Raw genomic sequence first — 16,501 nt, 5'->3', positions numbered from 1 at the left:
CAAACTAATGTCTAATTCACAGACCACAATGAAATTTTGCTAACTGTCTAACAATTCTCTGGCCTTTTTGATTTAGGATCTTATCTCAAAAAAAAAGGTTGCATTTAGTTGGCATGTCTGTCCTGACTATTTCAATGTGAGTGGGAACCACTGTGTGATAAATCAATGTCCTGGGCATCTTTGGTTTGTGTGCATTGTTCTGTGTGTATATTCCATAACAATGTTAATTTTTATTGAAATATTAGTTTTAAATAGAAAGCTAATCACATTGATGTATTTCAAACACAGTATTTGCTCCCAGAATTCAAATTTCTGCATAAATAATTTTTCAGTCACCATATTTGTAAAGCCCAGAAATTTAAACTAATTTTGAAGCAGTGCTTAGAGAGTGAAATATCAGGGTGCCTGGGTGGCTCAGTCAGTTAACTGACCAACTCTTGATCTTGGCTCAGGTCATGATCTCACAGTTAGTGGGATGGAACCCTATATTGGGCTCATAGGGCCTGCTTGTGATTCTCTCTCTGCCCATCCCCTACTGGTGTTCTCTCCTCTCTCTCTCTCAAAATAAATAAATAAACTTAAAGAAAAAGAGTGAAAAATCATCTTACCAAGTACCAGATACCAAGAGAGATCTGAAACGGATTTTTATTGAAACCCCTACCTACATAGCTCTACAAAAAAATCATTCCCCTCCTAATTTATATGATTACTTAAACATGGTATAGTTCTCATTTTCTCTCTTTTTTTCCCCCAGGGGAAAGCACAAACACAGTCCCCCATTACCACAAACTATGCAGTCGAGTTTCCCACATTTGGGGAAGTCGCAGGGGTCAGCACATCCAGAGTGCAATGGATAGCCTTGCCATGGGAAAACCACCTTCATGATCATGCTATCTCCCTGGTCAGATAAGTATTAGTTGCTCTCATTTTAAAGTAAAGAGTATTATACTTTACATTCATATTTTGATCAAAGGTTTCAGTTGAAGGTGTTAAAAAACAAAATTCAGCTGAGTACATTTGAAGATCTAATTGGATTTATTAAGCAATTCATGAATCAAGTAGCATCCCATCTAGCTAGTTTAGAGAAGCTCTGAGGAGTTGTATAAAATTGAAGGATTTTAGAGGGAGAGTGGGACAAGAAGTTATTAGCAAAAGAAAAGAAAGGATTGTTTCTGGCAAATTCCCCTTCCCTTTGGGGGAGAAGGGCAGAGGCTTTATCACACAGATTATCTCCTCTGCCTTTGGTGGTGTAGTGCAGGGAAGGATGGAGAGGGCCCAAGTGATAGATTACCTAATTGTTGCTGACCAGAAAATTCCAGATTGATTTGCTTTAACATTCCATTCCTAGAGAGGTTGAAATTGCAATTAAGTCTTGGTTTGCTGTCCTGGGGGTTAGTAATTACACCTTGGGGCTGCGGTTTTCTTTTTAACAAAGTTATAAAAAATGACAGACTACATTTATGAGAGAGAGGTATTGCTAGACCAATCCATTTTAATATAGCAATGGATTCTTTCTGACCAAAAAGAGGTAGAATTTTCTAGTGGTCCTGACAACTGCTCTTGCAGATAATTTCCAAGGGATGTTTTTTGAAATGGCAGCTTCTGGAAAGTCCACTTATGATGGATTGGTGGAGAGTTGGGGGATGGACTGGCTCAGTGCTTTGACCTGTTGCCAATGTGGAAACACAGAACGCAGGTCTGGCCCACACCAGGCGCTCGTCTGTGTGTGTGTGTGTGTGTGTGTGTGTGTGTGTGTGTGTGTGTGTGTGTGGAACATATGCATGCCCACTTGCTGAGGCTGGGGCGGCAGCAAACTTGAACTGAGGGAGGAAGTCGATGCCAACCAGGCTTAAAATTAGACATGGTCTCTTTCTGGCAGTTTTAGGGATAAAAAGTTTTGCATATTTTTGTCTTAATTATGCAGACCTACTTTCAGGGGTACCTTTGGCTCAATGTGATATGCAGACCCAAACAGCACCAATGGCTTTTTTCCCCTATCCTTCACCGTATTTGTTTCTTTAGCTTGAAACAAAATTGCTTATCTAATGGAAACATGCCCTTTGCCAGAAGCTGGCCTACAGCAAGCACACTTGCATGGACTTTGTTCTTTGCGTGCACATCCCCACTCCCAACCCCATCAACGGTTGGGAGAAAATCTCCGGTTCACAAAAGTCAAAGGCTAAACCATCTTGGAGATCGCGTCCTATGTCCGTTTTTCGGATCAGTAAACTGACACCTAGAGAAGCGTAGAGACCAGTCGGGGTCATGCCAATACCCACAACACAAGGCCTGGGTTTCCCCGCTTTCCTTCGCTGCTCCTTCACCTCTAATACGGTGTGGGGTGGACTGATCGGATTAAAGAAAGAAAGGAAGAAATGTTGTCCAATGCCGCCTTCAACTACTGATATTGCCCTCCAACGTTCCCAAACAGTTAGCTTGCATTGGCAACCACGGAACCTGTACGGAGTCCTAACTGCAAAACGACCTGCAATTTTAAAAGCGCTTAAAAACCCAAACAAAAAACACCGTTAGCATCTGCTTTCAACCTTTTGTAGTACTAACTCTGCTCTCTCATTTCCTCACTTTCAAAGCAACCCACGCGGGCGGGGGAGGCCAGGACGCGAGGGGAGGAAAGAGGAGAGTTCGGGAAAGCCAGCGGGGGCTTGGGGGTGGCGCCGCGCCGCACGGCGGGGTAGAGACCACCGAGAGCCGGCCCCAGAGCCCCAGCGCGGGCGGCTGTGCGCACGCGCGCGGGTCGGCGGGCTGCAGCTCTCCTGCACCCCGCTTCATTCTGCTTCATTGAGCCCTTTAGCGCTGCCTCCTCCCAACCCCCAAAGCCCCAGGCTGGGATGGGGGAAATCCCAGGGCATCCTCAGAAAACGACGTTTTGGAAGATCCGGGATGGGTGGGTAGCAGGAGGAAGGCAAGGACGTTAAGGGCAAAAATCTTAAATCGCCCCCAGCTGCGTCTCTGCAAAAGTCTAAGAGAGACACCGGCGCCACCGCTCACGGCTGGCGGGAGAGCAGACGACTGGGCAGGCAGAGCGCGGGACCCCGAGGGGCGGGGCGGAGCTGTGGGCGGGGCCTGCTGCCACTCCCCCGAGGCCCCGCCCCTCGGACCAACCTCCCGCCCTGCCATTGGAGGGCGTCGGGGGCGGGTCCGAGGGACACCCCCCTCTCGCCACCGGCCCCCGCCCCGCCCTCTGCCCGCCTACGCTTTCGGCCCTTCCAGGAGCCTCTGAGCACCAGGAAAGGAAACACCGGGGCTGCCAAAGAGCCCCTGGACGCTGGAAAGGCGGGCCCCCGGCCACCCCACCCACCGGTCTGGTGACGTCACCGGGTGGAGCTACGTGGCTCCGCCCCCGGGGCCGGGGCCCGTGCCCACACCTCTGAGTCTGCGGCTCCCGCGGGACGCGGGGACGCGGCCGCCCTGTGCAGAGGTACCACGTCACAAAGTGCTGCAGCCAGTACCCCCGCGCTCCCCTTCAGCCCCTCACTCTCCACAGCATGTCCCACCCCTCTTTTTTTGCCCCTTTTTCTGACTCTGCTTCTCCAAATGGCTGAGTGTGGGGACCAGGAGATGGGAGCGCAGATGGCACGCTGCCTGAAGGAAGTAAATTTGATTTGATATCTCCTTAATCCGTTTGCATTTCTACTGCTTATTTAATATCTTGATATTTTCTCGTGTAATTTTGGAAGATTTCAGGGGGCGTTTTCTTTTTGTGTGTGTGGGGGGAGGGTTCTTTCTTAGGGGACTTAAAGTTGGCCGATGCCTTCTTTAGCTTTTGATTTAAAAAAACTGGGATTTAGTCATCTTTTCGTGCAGAAGGGAAAGAAACCAAAGCTTAACGGCCTTTAGAAAGGAAACAGCCCTGTTTATTTTTCATTCTTAACTCAAGCTGTCGTCGTTAGCACCTTGCACTGAGCACAGACGCAGCTGCAGAAGCACTTCGTTGCAGAGTACGCTGCGTCTACACAGGATTTGTGCCCGAGCATCAAAAGACAGTGCAGGTGTATATGGATGCGGGAGTGCGTGTGCGTACGTGATGTACGTGTGTGCGTGTGTGTACGTGTGTGTGTGGCCCAACAAATAACCCCAAGAGGCGCATCAGGATCAGAAAGAACCCCACATACTATCGATGGCCTAGGAAATTTCCTAAAGCTCTTAGTTTGAAACTAAACTGAGTTAGCAAAATCTCTAGTATCAGAAAATCATCTTTGCAGAGAGAGGCTCGTTTCTCCGTGCTCTCCTGTCCCCCAAAACAGGTGTCGCTGTGTCTCGTGAACCCATCTCTCGCTGGCTGGGGCGTCCGAAGTGATGAGATTCACCGAGGGCACTTGGTGGAGATTTCAGGGGCCCCACGTGTGCAGACTAAACCCCAGGGCCTGGGTGTGTGTGCGCGCTCCCGTGCGGTGTGAGCAGGCGGGCAAGGGGGCGCTCGGCTCATTGGCGTGCGTGTGTGTGTGCGTGAGTGTGTGCTCACGCGCCCTAGGCTGCGCGCAGAGCTCAGCTGCTGGGTTGGAGAGAAAGAGTAGGCAAGTGCAGGGGACAGGAGGCTGAGCGGGGGTGGGGGGGGCGGGGGGGATGTCGAATTAATAGAGCTGCTTTAGCTGTTTTCCCTTTCCCGTTCTCGCTCGTTTAAACCCCACTACAACGTAGGGATAGGGGGCTGGATTCTCCGTTGAGCTGATGGAGGAGGGGGAACAAGTTGAAACAATCGAGTGGGCGCGCCAGGACTCCCCGGCTCCAGGCAGGGAGGGGAGAGGGAGCCCCTGTTCCGCGCCGGGAGGGGGCGGGGTTGGGGGGGGCCCCAGGAACCGCGAGGAGGCGGGGGTGGCTGCGGGGACGGACAAGTGGTCACCCCCAGGAGGCGAGAATTCGTTTGGATTGTACATTAATTGGAGATATCTATTAATTCCAGTTTCGGATGACTATAAATGGCGATCTCTACCAAGGTGTCTTTATTTAAAAAAAAAAAATCATTCCGTGTCATCCCCCACGTCAGGCCTGCTCGTGGGCGTGAGGCTGTACTTCCTCCGCCCCCTCCTAATGGAGTGAACCATTCCCAGCTCTTCCCCCTCTCTCTCTCAGCCTCTCTCTCTCTTTCTCTCTCTCTCTCTCTCTTCCTCGCTCCCTCTCTTTCTCTCCTCCCTCTGCCTTCCCCGTGCATAAAGTCTCCGTCGCTCTTGGAACTTGTTGGCAATGCCTATTTTTCAGCTTTCCCCCGCGTTCTCTAAACTAACTATTTAAAGGTCTGCGGTCGCAAATGGTTTGACTAAACGTAGGATGGGACTTAAGTTGAACGGCAGATATATTTCACTGATCCTCGCGGTGCAAATAGGTAAGTGGCCGCCCGGCCAGGCTTGCGGCTGTCGGCAGGCGGTAGCCGGCCGGCCCGAGGCGCCGAGGGGACCTACTGGCTGCCCGGGGGTGCGGAGAAGCCGGCAAACCCCAAGGGTGGGGGCAGCGGCTCCTAGGGACTCGGGCGTCCCGGGTTGGTTTTTCTTAAAAGAGAGAGAGAGAGAGAGAGAGAGAGAGAGACACTCCAAACGTTCGCCAGGATATGTATGCAGCTGGCCGTTTTCAGAAGGGGGTTTCCCCCCCCTTTTTCCCCCAAAGCGCACGTCCATTTTTGCTTCCCTTTCTCGGGTTAAAGCAGGTTTCAGGCGCTCTGGGGCAATGCATTGGCCCCTGCGATGCTGCAAGGTATTATTTTGAAGGGTCGAAAGGTGAATGCAGGAACAAGATGGCTAGGCAGCTAGAATGGAAAGTTTATGTGCAGAAAGCAAAGATATTTCGGGGCTCAGACTGCTGCATTTAGAACTTTGTCATTCTCCCGCCCCCCTACCCCCCATAGCCTAGCTGCAGCGTTTGCACCGGGCACCGCAGACCCGGCTGGAGAGCAAATTGAGAACGATAGGGAACCCCAGAGCACATATTTTAATAGGCTTATCACTAAGGAGGTTGAATTCAGCCAAATATACATGGGTATAATATTCTATGAATATTTGCCTGTTCCTTTCCACATAGGCATCTGTATTTTATATCTAGGAAAGGGTTAAGAAGTGTTTGCAATATGCCATATGGGGGGATTCTTATTTTTGTTTGTTTGGGGGTAATTATTACGGATTTATTTAGTCCCCATTTTATGTTAAGGAATGTTGAGTCGTAGTTATACTGTTTGGGGCTTTTAAAAGTTCGCGTTTTCCATCCAGAATGAGGAAGACGTGATGGAAGCCAGCACTAGAAAACCCACTTCTTCGATGCAGGTCGGAGCATTAATTAACCTGACCTAAAAGTGAAAGTGAAGTAGATTATTAATAGAATGGACAAGAGAAAAAATAGAAACTCTTCAAACGGGTTTTCTGGAGACTGAGGGAATTGTTGCCTCCTACCATTTCAGGCTGTAGCATTCTTTACAGACAAACCCTTGCAGTATTTGGGTGGGAGGGTGCTTTAGGGAATGGGGCAACAGAAAATGTACATTTCTCTTCGTGAGAAATGTGGAAGAAACAGGGTTTGGAGTTATCTGTATATTAGAAATGGATTCTCTGCAGTGGGTTTTTATGCATTTGACATGATTTTGTGTATTTTGTTGCATGAACATTACAGGGATTTTAGACTATGTGCAGGATGTTGGCGTTTTCCTTTAAGAAATGACTTGATATTTTGAATCTGGTTCTTTTGAATCTTTGACATTAGTGCAAAGAGATTAAAAAAATTTAAAAAATGCTAATTGCAGCAAATGCCTTAAATGTTGGAAATAAGTGAATGTGACATTTAGCAATTAGCCTGCAAATTTTTAGAGAGCAGGAGACAGCGGTTATTTTTGACACAGGGATTTTCATGGGAGCAGGTTTGGGGTTGTTTTCCTGGAGGGATATAACCTTACTTTGGAGGGGTTAAAGAAAAAAAGAGAGAGAGCGTTTGTGCTTGCGGGATACTCTTGGAACACATTAATCTCGGCCGGAAAATGACCATTTGTTGGCTGTGGAATTGAAATTGAGCATGTTTGTTCCCGAATGTCTGCCCTTTCCCGCACCAGAGCCTCGATCTTTAATTCATGGCTGGGAGCTATCCCAAGTCATTGACATTTGGCAACAAAAGTGGGGGTTGGGAAGGGACGGGGAGATGGAGAGGGTGGTGAGCACAAATGAAGACACGCGGGAGGAAGTTTGAAATGAATGAGAGGTCGAACGAATGAATGAACGGATAGGAAAGGCACAGGACATGGACATCGGAGAGGACAGGGAAGGAGCCCGGGTCGCCCTCCGGAGCCTCGCTGAAGCGGGGTTCAGGAAGGACAGCGAGGGTCGCGCGGGCTATGACCTGCTCAGATGCATAAGCCTCAAAACGCGTCCCGCGCGCAAGCTCCGGTCCTCCCACAGCGAACTAGAGACGAAGCAGTCATAGTTGAAAAAAAAAAATTTCACGACTTCTTATTTTACACACGCACACACTCACACATGCGCGGTGTGGAGGGAGGGTCTTCTCTTCCAGCAGCGCCCGCAAAGATAACGTGACAGGAGCGCTTCCCGCCCCAGGCGAGCCCCAATTCCCCTTTAAAATATTGTCTGTACATCTTAGGGGCTACTTTTTTGCCACTGAGTTTTGGGGGTGGAGGTAAAGGGTAAGGAGAGACGGGAGCTGGGTGGGGGAGGGGAGGATGAACTGTATTTTATTCCGTTTCGACGCTGCAAAGCAGCATTTGTGGCATGCATTATAGAAGAGGACGCGTAGGGTTCATTTCATTGTGACCGCATTCTAGCAGAACAAAGATTCGTTTATTCTCTCTCAGTGTTATATTAAATATTGCAGTCGCAAGGCCTTTTAATATTTCTCGGAGGTGGGGGGAAGGAGATTTATGAAGGTTTACGTCTTTGCCCGAGCGGAGGTCGAAGTTAACCTTAGTCCCTTCCCTTCCCCGGCGCTTCCCGTTCCGGATTAGAAAGCGCAAGGCCCGCCTCGCTCTTCCTGCTGCAATTTGCAAACGGGGCACTCTCGGAGGCTGCTGCAGGTTCGGTCACCTTCCTCTGGTCTGCGTCTGGCCCAGCTCTCGGGGACCAGCGGCTGAGGGTGGTGGGGGCAGTGAGGTATAAAGTCCTCTCCGGACACACTCCTACGCAAGCGGCGGCGGTCAGAACACTGCCCGGGAAGGGGGCGAGCGCTCAGGGTCTTGGGTACTGGAGGCCGATTTCGATTCTAAGATTCGCCCTTTCCCTCTGCTCCCCCAGCCCCAACAGCGCGGATCAACGCTACTGGCGCCCCTCCTGGCCCCCGGCGTGCTTTTGGCCAAGAGCCACCGAACGTTTAGCCATTTGTTGGCCTTGGGGTGGAGAGAAATGGCCTTCGCAGCGGCAGTCCGGCGCCTTGGGGTTTGACCGCCCCGAAGCCAGGAGCGAGGACTTAGGTGCCGCTTGGGTTACCTCCCCGCTCCCCTCCTCCCACGGTCCCAGCCGCTATCCCGGCTCCCGCCCCTCCGGAGGGAACCAGGAGCTAGAGGCCCAGAGCCCCAGGCGACTGCCACCTGTGCCCCTCAGAGTTGGGGCCTGGAGAGAAAAGGTCCCACCCGCTGCGGGCGGGAGTGGTGGCCGGTTTTTCCGGGTGTGTGGGGAGCTCAGCCGCCACCAGAGGCTCACGGATTTGGCCTTCGCGGAGATAACCCACCCGCGCAAACACAGCCGTGACTCTGCTGGGTCCTGACTGCCCCGACCACTCGTCACCCCCGCCCAGTCTCCGGACACCGAGGCTGCTCTCTCTCAGTGGGGTGGGGAGGGTGCCTGCGAGGATCTCCCTCGGAACACAAACTCCACGGTAGGCAATCTGTTTTATAATGAAACAATCCACCTCGGTGGCTGCTGCCGGGTTCCAGAGACTTTATTAATTTATTCATTCAGCAGTGTTTGCTGAGAACCCACCAAGCACCGCGCGCCGGCCCGAGGCTTTCTCGCAAGTCGTGGCCTGGGGTTCAGCGGCGTGGCCCCACGCGTTGCCGCCTCGCCCACCTCTTCCTCTCCCCCGCACTCTGCTGTCGTGACCCCCTCTGTCACCTCAGAAATGCAAGATTGCACTTCGAGAGCCAGGACGGACTTGCTGGGGAAGTGTTGGGAAACGAAGGAGGGAGTGAGGAGAAAGGGAGAAATAAAAGAGACGGGGGAGGTGAGAAGAGGGGGCGAGGGAAACAGAAAAAGATAGATGCAGAGTGAGATGCTGGAGGGAGCTGCAGGAAAGGAATGGACTCAACTCCCCCTCCCGCACACGCTCACCCACCCGACCGTAGGCACCGGACACTAGTTGGGGGCGGGTCAGTCATTCTTGGGCCACATCTTTCATTCACCTTTAACACAGGCGTCCCGCGAGGCTGGGCGCTAGTGGACACGGCGGCTCGACGGGGCTGGTGGGCCGCGGGGCTGTAGGGCAGGGTCGCGGCGCTGCTGACCTGTGTCCCCTCCTCCCCGCAGCGTACCTGGTGCAGGCCGTGAGAGCAGCGGGCAAGTGCGATGCGGTCTTTAAGGGCTTTTCGGACTGTTTGCTCAAGCTGGGCGACAGCATGGCCAACTACCCGCAGGGCCTGGACGACAAGACGAACATCAAGACCGTGTGCACGTAAGTGTTCTCTTTGGCATGCTAGGTTTCCATTCTGGGGGGCGCTGCTGAGGTCGGAGAGGGCCTCGCCTACCCGCCTGAGCTCTGAATTCCCCGCCAGCGCTAATCCGTGCGGGCTAGCCCTCGGATCTTGGCCAGGGTCTGCACTACCCAAGGGGACCCTGTGGCCTGAGATGGGCAGAGGATGATCCTCCCACGCGGGGGCCAATCCCAGCCCTGCGCAGCTCCACCGGCACCCACAGAGGCGCGCGCACTCAGCGCACTGGAACCCGGAGGGGCCTGGAGAGCTGCTAGCAGTTCCTCGCTCTACTTTGAGGCAGTCTTCATCATTCTTTTTTCTGCGTGCATGAGTGGACTGCTGGGTACTCTCCGAAAAACGTTTGGTTCTGGTTTGAGGAGCTTTTTAGGAAATACTAGGTTTGCATAAAGGAAAAGTCACTCTCCTGTTTGGTCCATTTCCCCTGATGAAACCCCCTTCCAATACACACCAAGAACATTGAGATGTAGGCAAGGGAGCGTCGGTCCCTCTTCCTCTTTCTAAGAGAGAGACTGAAGGGATATTTTGTTTTGTGCCAATGATTTTGCCCAAAGAAAGTAAGTCCTGGGCACCCAGTGACGATATCTGCCGAATCTGTGGCAGATTAGAGGTGTAGAATAGCCACCCTCCTTGCTCCACCCCCTCCTCTCTGCATCTGCTCGGTATCCCCAGGCCAGGGCAGCTAAGGGCTAGGAACCAGTTCACAGTCAGGTAGTGTGGGTGACTTTTCCCAGAGCTAGACTGGAAAGTACAGCTCCCACTGGCAAAGGAAGTAACTAGTAGAGAGCCCGGCTATGGTAGACCAGCAACATTTTAGCTGCTGCAGACCTTGAAGTACCTCCATCCTCTGCAACACACACACACACACACACACACACACACACACACACACACACACTTATTTTACTTTATTTTTCAGAAAGAGCTGTAACTCCCACCCCTTGCCCAATAATGACCCTTCCAAAAAATGCCAAGACAAGAGGTGTTCCCTGTTCCTTGTAGGTTGGAGAAACCATTTTCTGCACCACCTTTTTTATACTGTGAAGTCCTTGTCCTCTCTCTAATTCCTGGGGAGGGGGGTGTTTATTTGTTTAAATTATGAGCACTTAAATGGGGGTCAATTTTGCCACACACTTTCCTAAATACCCTGGTGTCCTCCAACAGTCACAGCAGTTCGGTGGCTGGTACTTTCCCACCAGAAAAGGACAAAAGGCAGGATCTGGGTTGCATGCCCACCTACTTTAATCCTGAATGTCTGATGATAGGTAAGAGTATATCTATAAAGCTGGATGAAAGGTTAAATATAGATCAGCTCCCCAATATTCCATTATTTGCCAGAATTTGGTTATTCCAAGTTATTTTAATTTTTTAGCAGGGCTTGGTCCCGGAGAATGGAAGTGAGGGGGACCCCTGCTGCGGTCTGGGCTCACTTCTTTAGTGGCACTGGTTGCTCAACACTCTGCTGAAGCCCACCCCCTCTCAGTTCCATGTGGATATCAGCCACTTTCCACCACAGTCCTCTTCCAAGAGGGTCCTGTCCTCATCTGGGCATGCATAAAAAAGGAGAGATTTAGATATACTTTGGGACGTGCAATTATAGCAGAGAGCTGTCCCTGCTCCTCTTAGTTTCTCTAAATCTTGCTATTTATTACGAATTGAGGCACCTGGAAGCCCTGTGGTTCAGGATCTGCAGTCCTCATAAATTAGAGACTCATAAAGGTCATTACAAAACAGCCAGAGCTCAAGGCAATCCAACAAGCATTTATATCCTTTCTATTAGCCAGGGGATGGGGTGGGAGTGGAAACACGGATAAATCAAACATGGTGCTTGCCTTCAACGTACTTACAGTCCAGGCTAGGGAGCAGAAGGGAGAGATAGGAGAAAATACAACCAAATTGCGTGGAGGGCGGTCGCTAGTGACCTGGCACTAAAGGCCCGGGCTAAGTGGGAGCCAGCCCGGAGTTACCGAGACGCACAGATCGACCGAGCACCGAAAGGAGACAGCGCCCCAGGAATCGATCACGGGTTGGAATTATATTTAGTCTAGGGATCTATTTTGGGTTTTCAGAAGAAAGGGGGACAATAAAAAAGGACAGGTTGGTTGAAGGTTGTGGGGGCGGGGCTAGGAGCTCAGCGGAGGAGGAGGAAGCGGCTGAGGAAGAAGGCGCGGGGCACCGGGAAGAGGCGGGGAGCGAGGACAGGGAGAGGGGTCCCAAGAAGGCTGGCAGCGGTGGGCACCGCGGCGGCACCGGAGTCCCGGCCTGGGGGGCTGTGACTACACCGGCAGACCGTGGGGAGGAGGCTTCGTGGGGTGCCAAGCCTATGAAAGACTGCGGAGGGGGAGAAGAGGAGGGACAGAGCGCCCAGGCCGGGCGCTCCGGGATTTGCGAAAGCAGAAGGTGGCTACGGAGCTGGCCCTAGGGCACTGACACTCACCGACCCGGGGAGGGGACAGGCAGGCAGGCGTCTCCGGACCGAATCAGAACCGGGGGACTGTGGAGAGCAAGGCCAGGGGCCACGGAGGGCCGAAGAGGAAGGGGAAGAGGCGGAGGAAGAGGAAGTGAGGAACTGAACAGAGGAAAACCGAGGGGAGGGAAAAGGAGGAAGACAAAGAAGGGAAGAAGAAAGGATGGGAAAATCGGAGAACGGGAAACAAAAGGAAGGGAGGAGGGAGAGTGCGGGCGAAGGCGAGAGAGTACCGCAGCGAGTGGGGGGAGGAGGGACACAGAAGGGACGAGGGGGAGGAGAAAGTGAGAAGCCAAGAGGGGAGGGCCGTGTTCAGAGCAAGTAACCCATCTTGCAAGCTAAGAGGCATTAATGGGCGGCAGCTTGCAAGGCTTAGCACTGTTTTCCTAGCTTTCCCCGAGGAGGACGAGCAATCTGTTTGAGCAGGCCGAGGTGCCAGCGCGGCGCAGCCGGTGCGGCCCGGCTCCCGGCTGCCGGGTCCCTGCCAGGGAGCGGGAAAGGGAAACCAGACGCCGAAGGGGGCGGCCTCTGTCCTTGGACGGCGGCTTCCTGGGTGGGCCGAGGTCTGGCGAGGGCCCGCCTGGCCCGACTCAAGCGCCGGGACGGTGGAGAAGAGGTGGCGTGGGGGGATGGGGGGAGGCGTCCCCGGGAGGTTTGCGAGGCCGCGACCCGGGAGGCGCAGGGGCGCAGCGGCGCAGGCCCGGGTCCTCCCCGAGCCCAAAGTCAACCTGCTTCTTCCGTTTTGTTCTGTTCCTCGCCAGATACTGGGAGGATTTCCACAGCTGCACGGTCACAGCCCTTACGGATTGCCAGGAAGGGGCGAAAGATATGTGGGATAAACTGAGAAAAGAATCCAAAAACCTCAACATCCAAGGCAGCTTATTCGAACTCTGCGGCAGCGGCAACGGGGCGGCGGGGTCCCTGCTCCCGGCGCTCCCAGTGCTTCTGGTGTCTCTCTCGGCAGCTTTAGCGACTTGGCTTTCCTTCTGAGCGCGGGGCCGGCTCCCCCCCGCGCGCCCACCCACACTCACTCCATGCTCCCGGAAATCGAGAGGAAGATCCATTCGTTCTTTGGGGACGTTGTGATTCTCTGTGATGCTGAAAACACTCATATAGGATTGTGGGAAATTCCGATTCTCCTTTTGATTTCGTTCGATTTCTTGTGTTTTATTTGCCAAATGTTACCGATCAGTGAGCAAGCAAGCACAGCCAAAACCGGACCTCAGCTTTAGTCCGTCTTCACACAAAAATAAGGAAAACGGCAAACCCACCCCATTTCTTTTTTAATTTTTATTTTTTTGGCACAAGAATCTCAGGAACGGCCCTGGGCCACCTACTATATTAATCATGTTAATACATGACAAATGATGGGCTCCTCCTAATAGCAAAGAGAGGAGAGGAGAAGGCCAGGGGAATGAAATCAAGAGAGATGTCCGCGAGGAAGGCATATGGTGAATAACTCACGCTCACGTCTTTCTTCCACAGTATCTTGTTTTGATCATTTCCACTGCACATTTCTCCTCGAGGAAAGTGAAAGGACAGATCGTTGACTTTGTGTTTTAAGGATAGGAGGGAGAGAGGGAAAGGATTGAGGAAATCTCGGGGGTATAGGGAAAGGCTGCCAGCAGAATCGTTGCTAAAGTCACTGAGAGGTTAAGCTTTACCTGGTGTTGTTGATGCATCTTTCCAAGTCCACTGCCTTTATTTTCCCTCTCGTTTTAGCTGTTACACATACGGTAATACCTGAATATCCAACGGTATAGATCACAGGGGGGGATGTTAAATGTTAATCTAAAATATAGTTAAAAAAAGATTTTGACATAAAAGAGCCTTGATTTTAAAAAAAAGAGAGAGATGTAATTTAAAAAGTTTATTATAAATTAAATTCAGCAAAAAAAAAAGATTTGCTACAAAGTATAGAGAAGTATAAAATAAAAGTTATTGTTTGAAACGGGGGTGTCGTTTGTTTCCTGCCCCAAGCCTGCTTTCTTGGTCCAGTTCTCGGGATTCCCTGTAGGGACACGGGATGCCCTGTAGGGACACGGGATGCCAGATGATAAATGCTCCTGTTCACAAGCCAGTTGGTAACCTACCACCTTCAAGCAGACCCTCCTCAACTAGGTCACTTTGTCACTTTTCCGAAATTCTGTTTACTGAAAGAAGAGGAAGAGGCAGTTGTATTTTTGATAAGTGAAAAGCAGAGATGTTAGTTCTAGGTGAGGTTTAGGGGGAACTGGGCTTGCGCGAGAGGACACACGCAGACCCCGCCCCAGGCGGGTCGGAGCCCTAACCACCATCCCGGCAGGCCGAGCCCTAACCACGATTCGCCTTTTCCTCTGCGGTGGCCTGAGGCAGCTTGAACGAACCGCCATTAAGGGCTCCAGCAGAGGGGCCTAGAGGCTGTGGTCCCTGGCAGGGAGCAGGTGAATCCTTTCATAATTAATAAGACAGCTCAGCTGAAATGGCGAGGAGACGGGGCCCTATTGATCCGGCAGGCGAGCTGCTTCCACCTCTCCTATTTATAGGCCCCGCATGGCCTTACGGAGAAGTAAACATTCGAGAGTAAACACGAGCAGAGGAGACCGGAGTCCAAGGCCTCGGAAACTGGAGCAGGCGAGGGGGCGGTGCGGGGGTGGCGACAGAAACGAATGTTCGCCGCCTCTGGGTTCAAGGAAATCGAAATCTGATTTCTAGGACAAGGTGAAGGTGGGAGGGAGCTGCGGGCCTCCTCCCCCCAGGGTGGGGGGTGGAGGGCTGGTGGAGGGAGGCCTTGGAGGCTGCGGCGGGTTCCCGCGTCAGCGGAGCGAGCGGCCGCCGCCCGGAGGGTGCGCGGGGGCTCTGAAATGCAATGTGTAAACAATCGCTAGAGTAACAGTTCATAAATCAAACCCAGTAGGTCGCGGCCCAATCTGCATTCCCCCCACGGATTGAATTCCAGCAACACATGCGTCCCGGAGCCCCGAGCGCTTGAAGCTGCCCGGATTCTTAATGGCAGCATATATTACCGCGGCCAGTTCACGCACGCGCCGCGCGCCCGGCCACTCCTGGGAATAATTTCACCCGCCACCCCCTACCCAGCCCCGCCTCCGTGAATCCCCGGTTCTCAGCCAAAAGCAAAGGAGATCCTCGCTGCCTGCGCAGAGTGGTCACCCACAGGGAACGGCGGTTGTTTTGGAAAATAGCGTTTGGTTTTGATCATTTCGTTTCAGTGGTTATTTTCGGCCCAAGTAGAAGTAGGATGATGCTAACCCGAGCCCAATCCCTGGAATTCAGATTAAAATGTCTCTGCCTATTTTAAATACGAATCTATTTAATGAGGGGGAGGAGAAGTGGAGAAAGAGGGAGGGTCTTCTCCTGTCGTTTTTGCCTGGAGAGCTCGCCGCCTCCTATTGGTATCTTTCCCAAGGAAAACAGGGGGCGAACCCGTGCACACAACTGGGCAAGGGAAACGCACGCACCGTGCTCCCCAGGCTTTGCGGGGAGGGAGACTCCGACACACGGAGGATGCCCCTCCCCTAGCAGCGAGGCTGTCCCACCTAGACAGCAGTCTCCTTCGAGATCTGGGAGGAGGCGAGGCTGAAGGAGGGGGCAGACGCGACGGGGCGGCGAGGATTGGGAACGAGGCTCGCTAGCTCTTCCAACAAGATTCTCTCCAAGGAACCCCGTCCTCCTGCGGCTCCAACTGCCTCCCTAGAGAGAGGGCGCCGCACCGCCACGTCCTTCCAGGCCCCCACTCCGCCCTGCCCCTGATTGTCCTGGAGATGCCTCGAGAAAGCTCGGTGCCGTGTCGGGGGCTCCTCTGCCCTGTCCTGGGCCGGGCACTACGAGCACGTGCGCTTGGAAGGAGCCGCAGGAACGCAGGGCCGCGAGTCTCGGAAACCCAGGCTGCCGCATCTGACTCGTTAGAGAACGTTTCTTCTTGTTGTGGTGATTGTTTAGATTATTATCGCGCCGTCTTCGACTATAATTTGCTGTTTAATCATGATGACATCTCCGTATGTTAGCTGATGTTGTTTTTAAGCAGCAACGCAGTAAGCCCTGTTCCCAGCTCGGGGAGATATTAACCAGGGTGCCCGCACTCCTTGCCCAGATGGGGGCGGGGGACCGGGTGGGTTTCCGGCACCAAGGAGATCGTCAGACCAACCTCCACCTCACCCAGCAGCATCTCCAGCTCTTGCACAGCCCGTTGCCACGTGGCGCACCAGCGCTGGCTCTGAGCCTTTGAGAACTTGTTGGGCTTGCAGAAGCTCCCTCTTTCACTCCCCTGCCTGCCCAAGTAGATTCAAGTCACAGCAGTTCACTTGAGTGTAACGTTTGGTTTTCCTCGTGAAAATGTCAGAGAGGTCAGCTCCAGAGCCCTTGGGAGGGGGAGTTAGAGGGAACAAGGACCT

General features: G+C 52.7%; 1 protein-coding gene and 1 non-coding gene across 2 annotated transcripts; one reads left to right on the top strand and one right to left on the bottom strand.

The window, feature by feature from the left end:
* Positions 1 to 751: 751 nt before the first annotated feature.
* LOC124529522 (U1 spliceosomal RNA) lies at positions 752 to 914 on the bottom strand. Its single transcript, XR_006966408.1, has one exon. It is a non-coding gene; the product is annotated as a U1 spliceosomal RNA (small nuclear RNA).
* A 4,219-nt stretch (positions 915 to 5,133) lies between these two features.
* On the top strand, positions 5,134 to 13,975 carry NRN1 (neuritin 1). The gene is made up of 3 exons (XM_047102568.1): positions 5,134 to 5,341; positions 9,462 to 9,606; positions 12,872 to 13,975. Exons 1-3 carry the CDS (start codon positions 5,287 to 5,289, stop codon positions 13,098 to 13,100), a joined length of 429 nt encoding a protein of 142 aa, XP_046958524.1. The 5' UTR covers positions 5,134 to 5,286; the 3' UTR covers positions 13,101 to 13,975.
* Positions 13,976 to 16,501: the final 2,526 nt, after the last annotated feature.

Source organism: Lynx rufus, unplaced genomic scaffold (genome assembly GCF_022079265.1).
Source record: "Lynx rufus isolate CCGP_SWC_20201006 ecotype Redwood Valley unplaced genomic scaffold, mLynRuf1.p SCAF_6, whole genome shotgun sequence".
Taxonomy (NCBI): Eukaryota; Metazoa; Chordata; class Mammalia; order Carnivora; family Felidae; genus Lynx; species Lynx rufus.
This window is presented reverse-complemented; position numbering and strand designations above follow the sequence as displayed.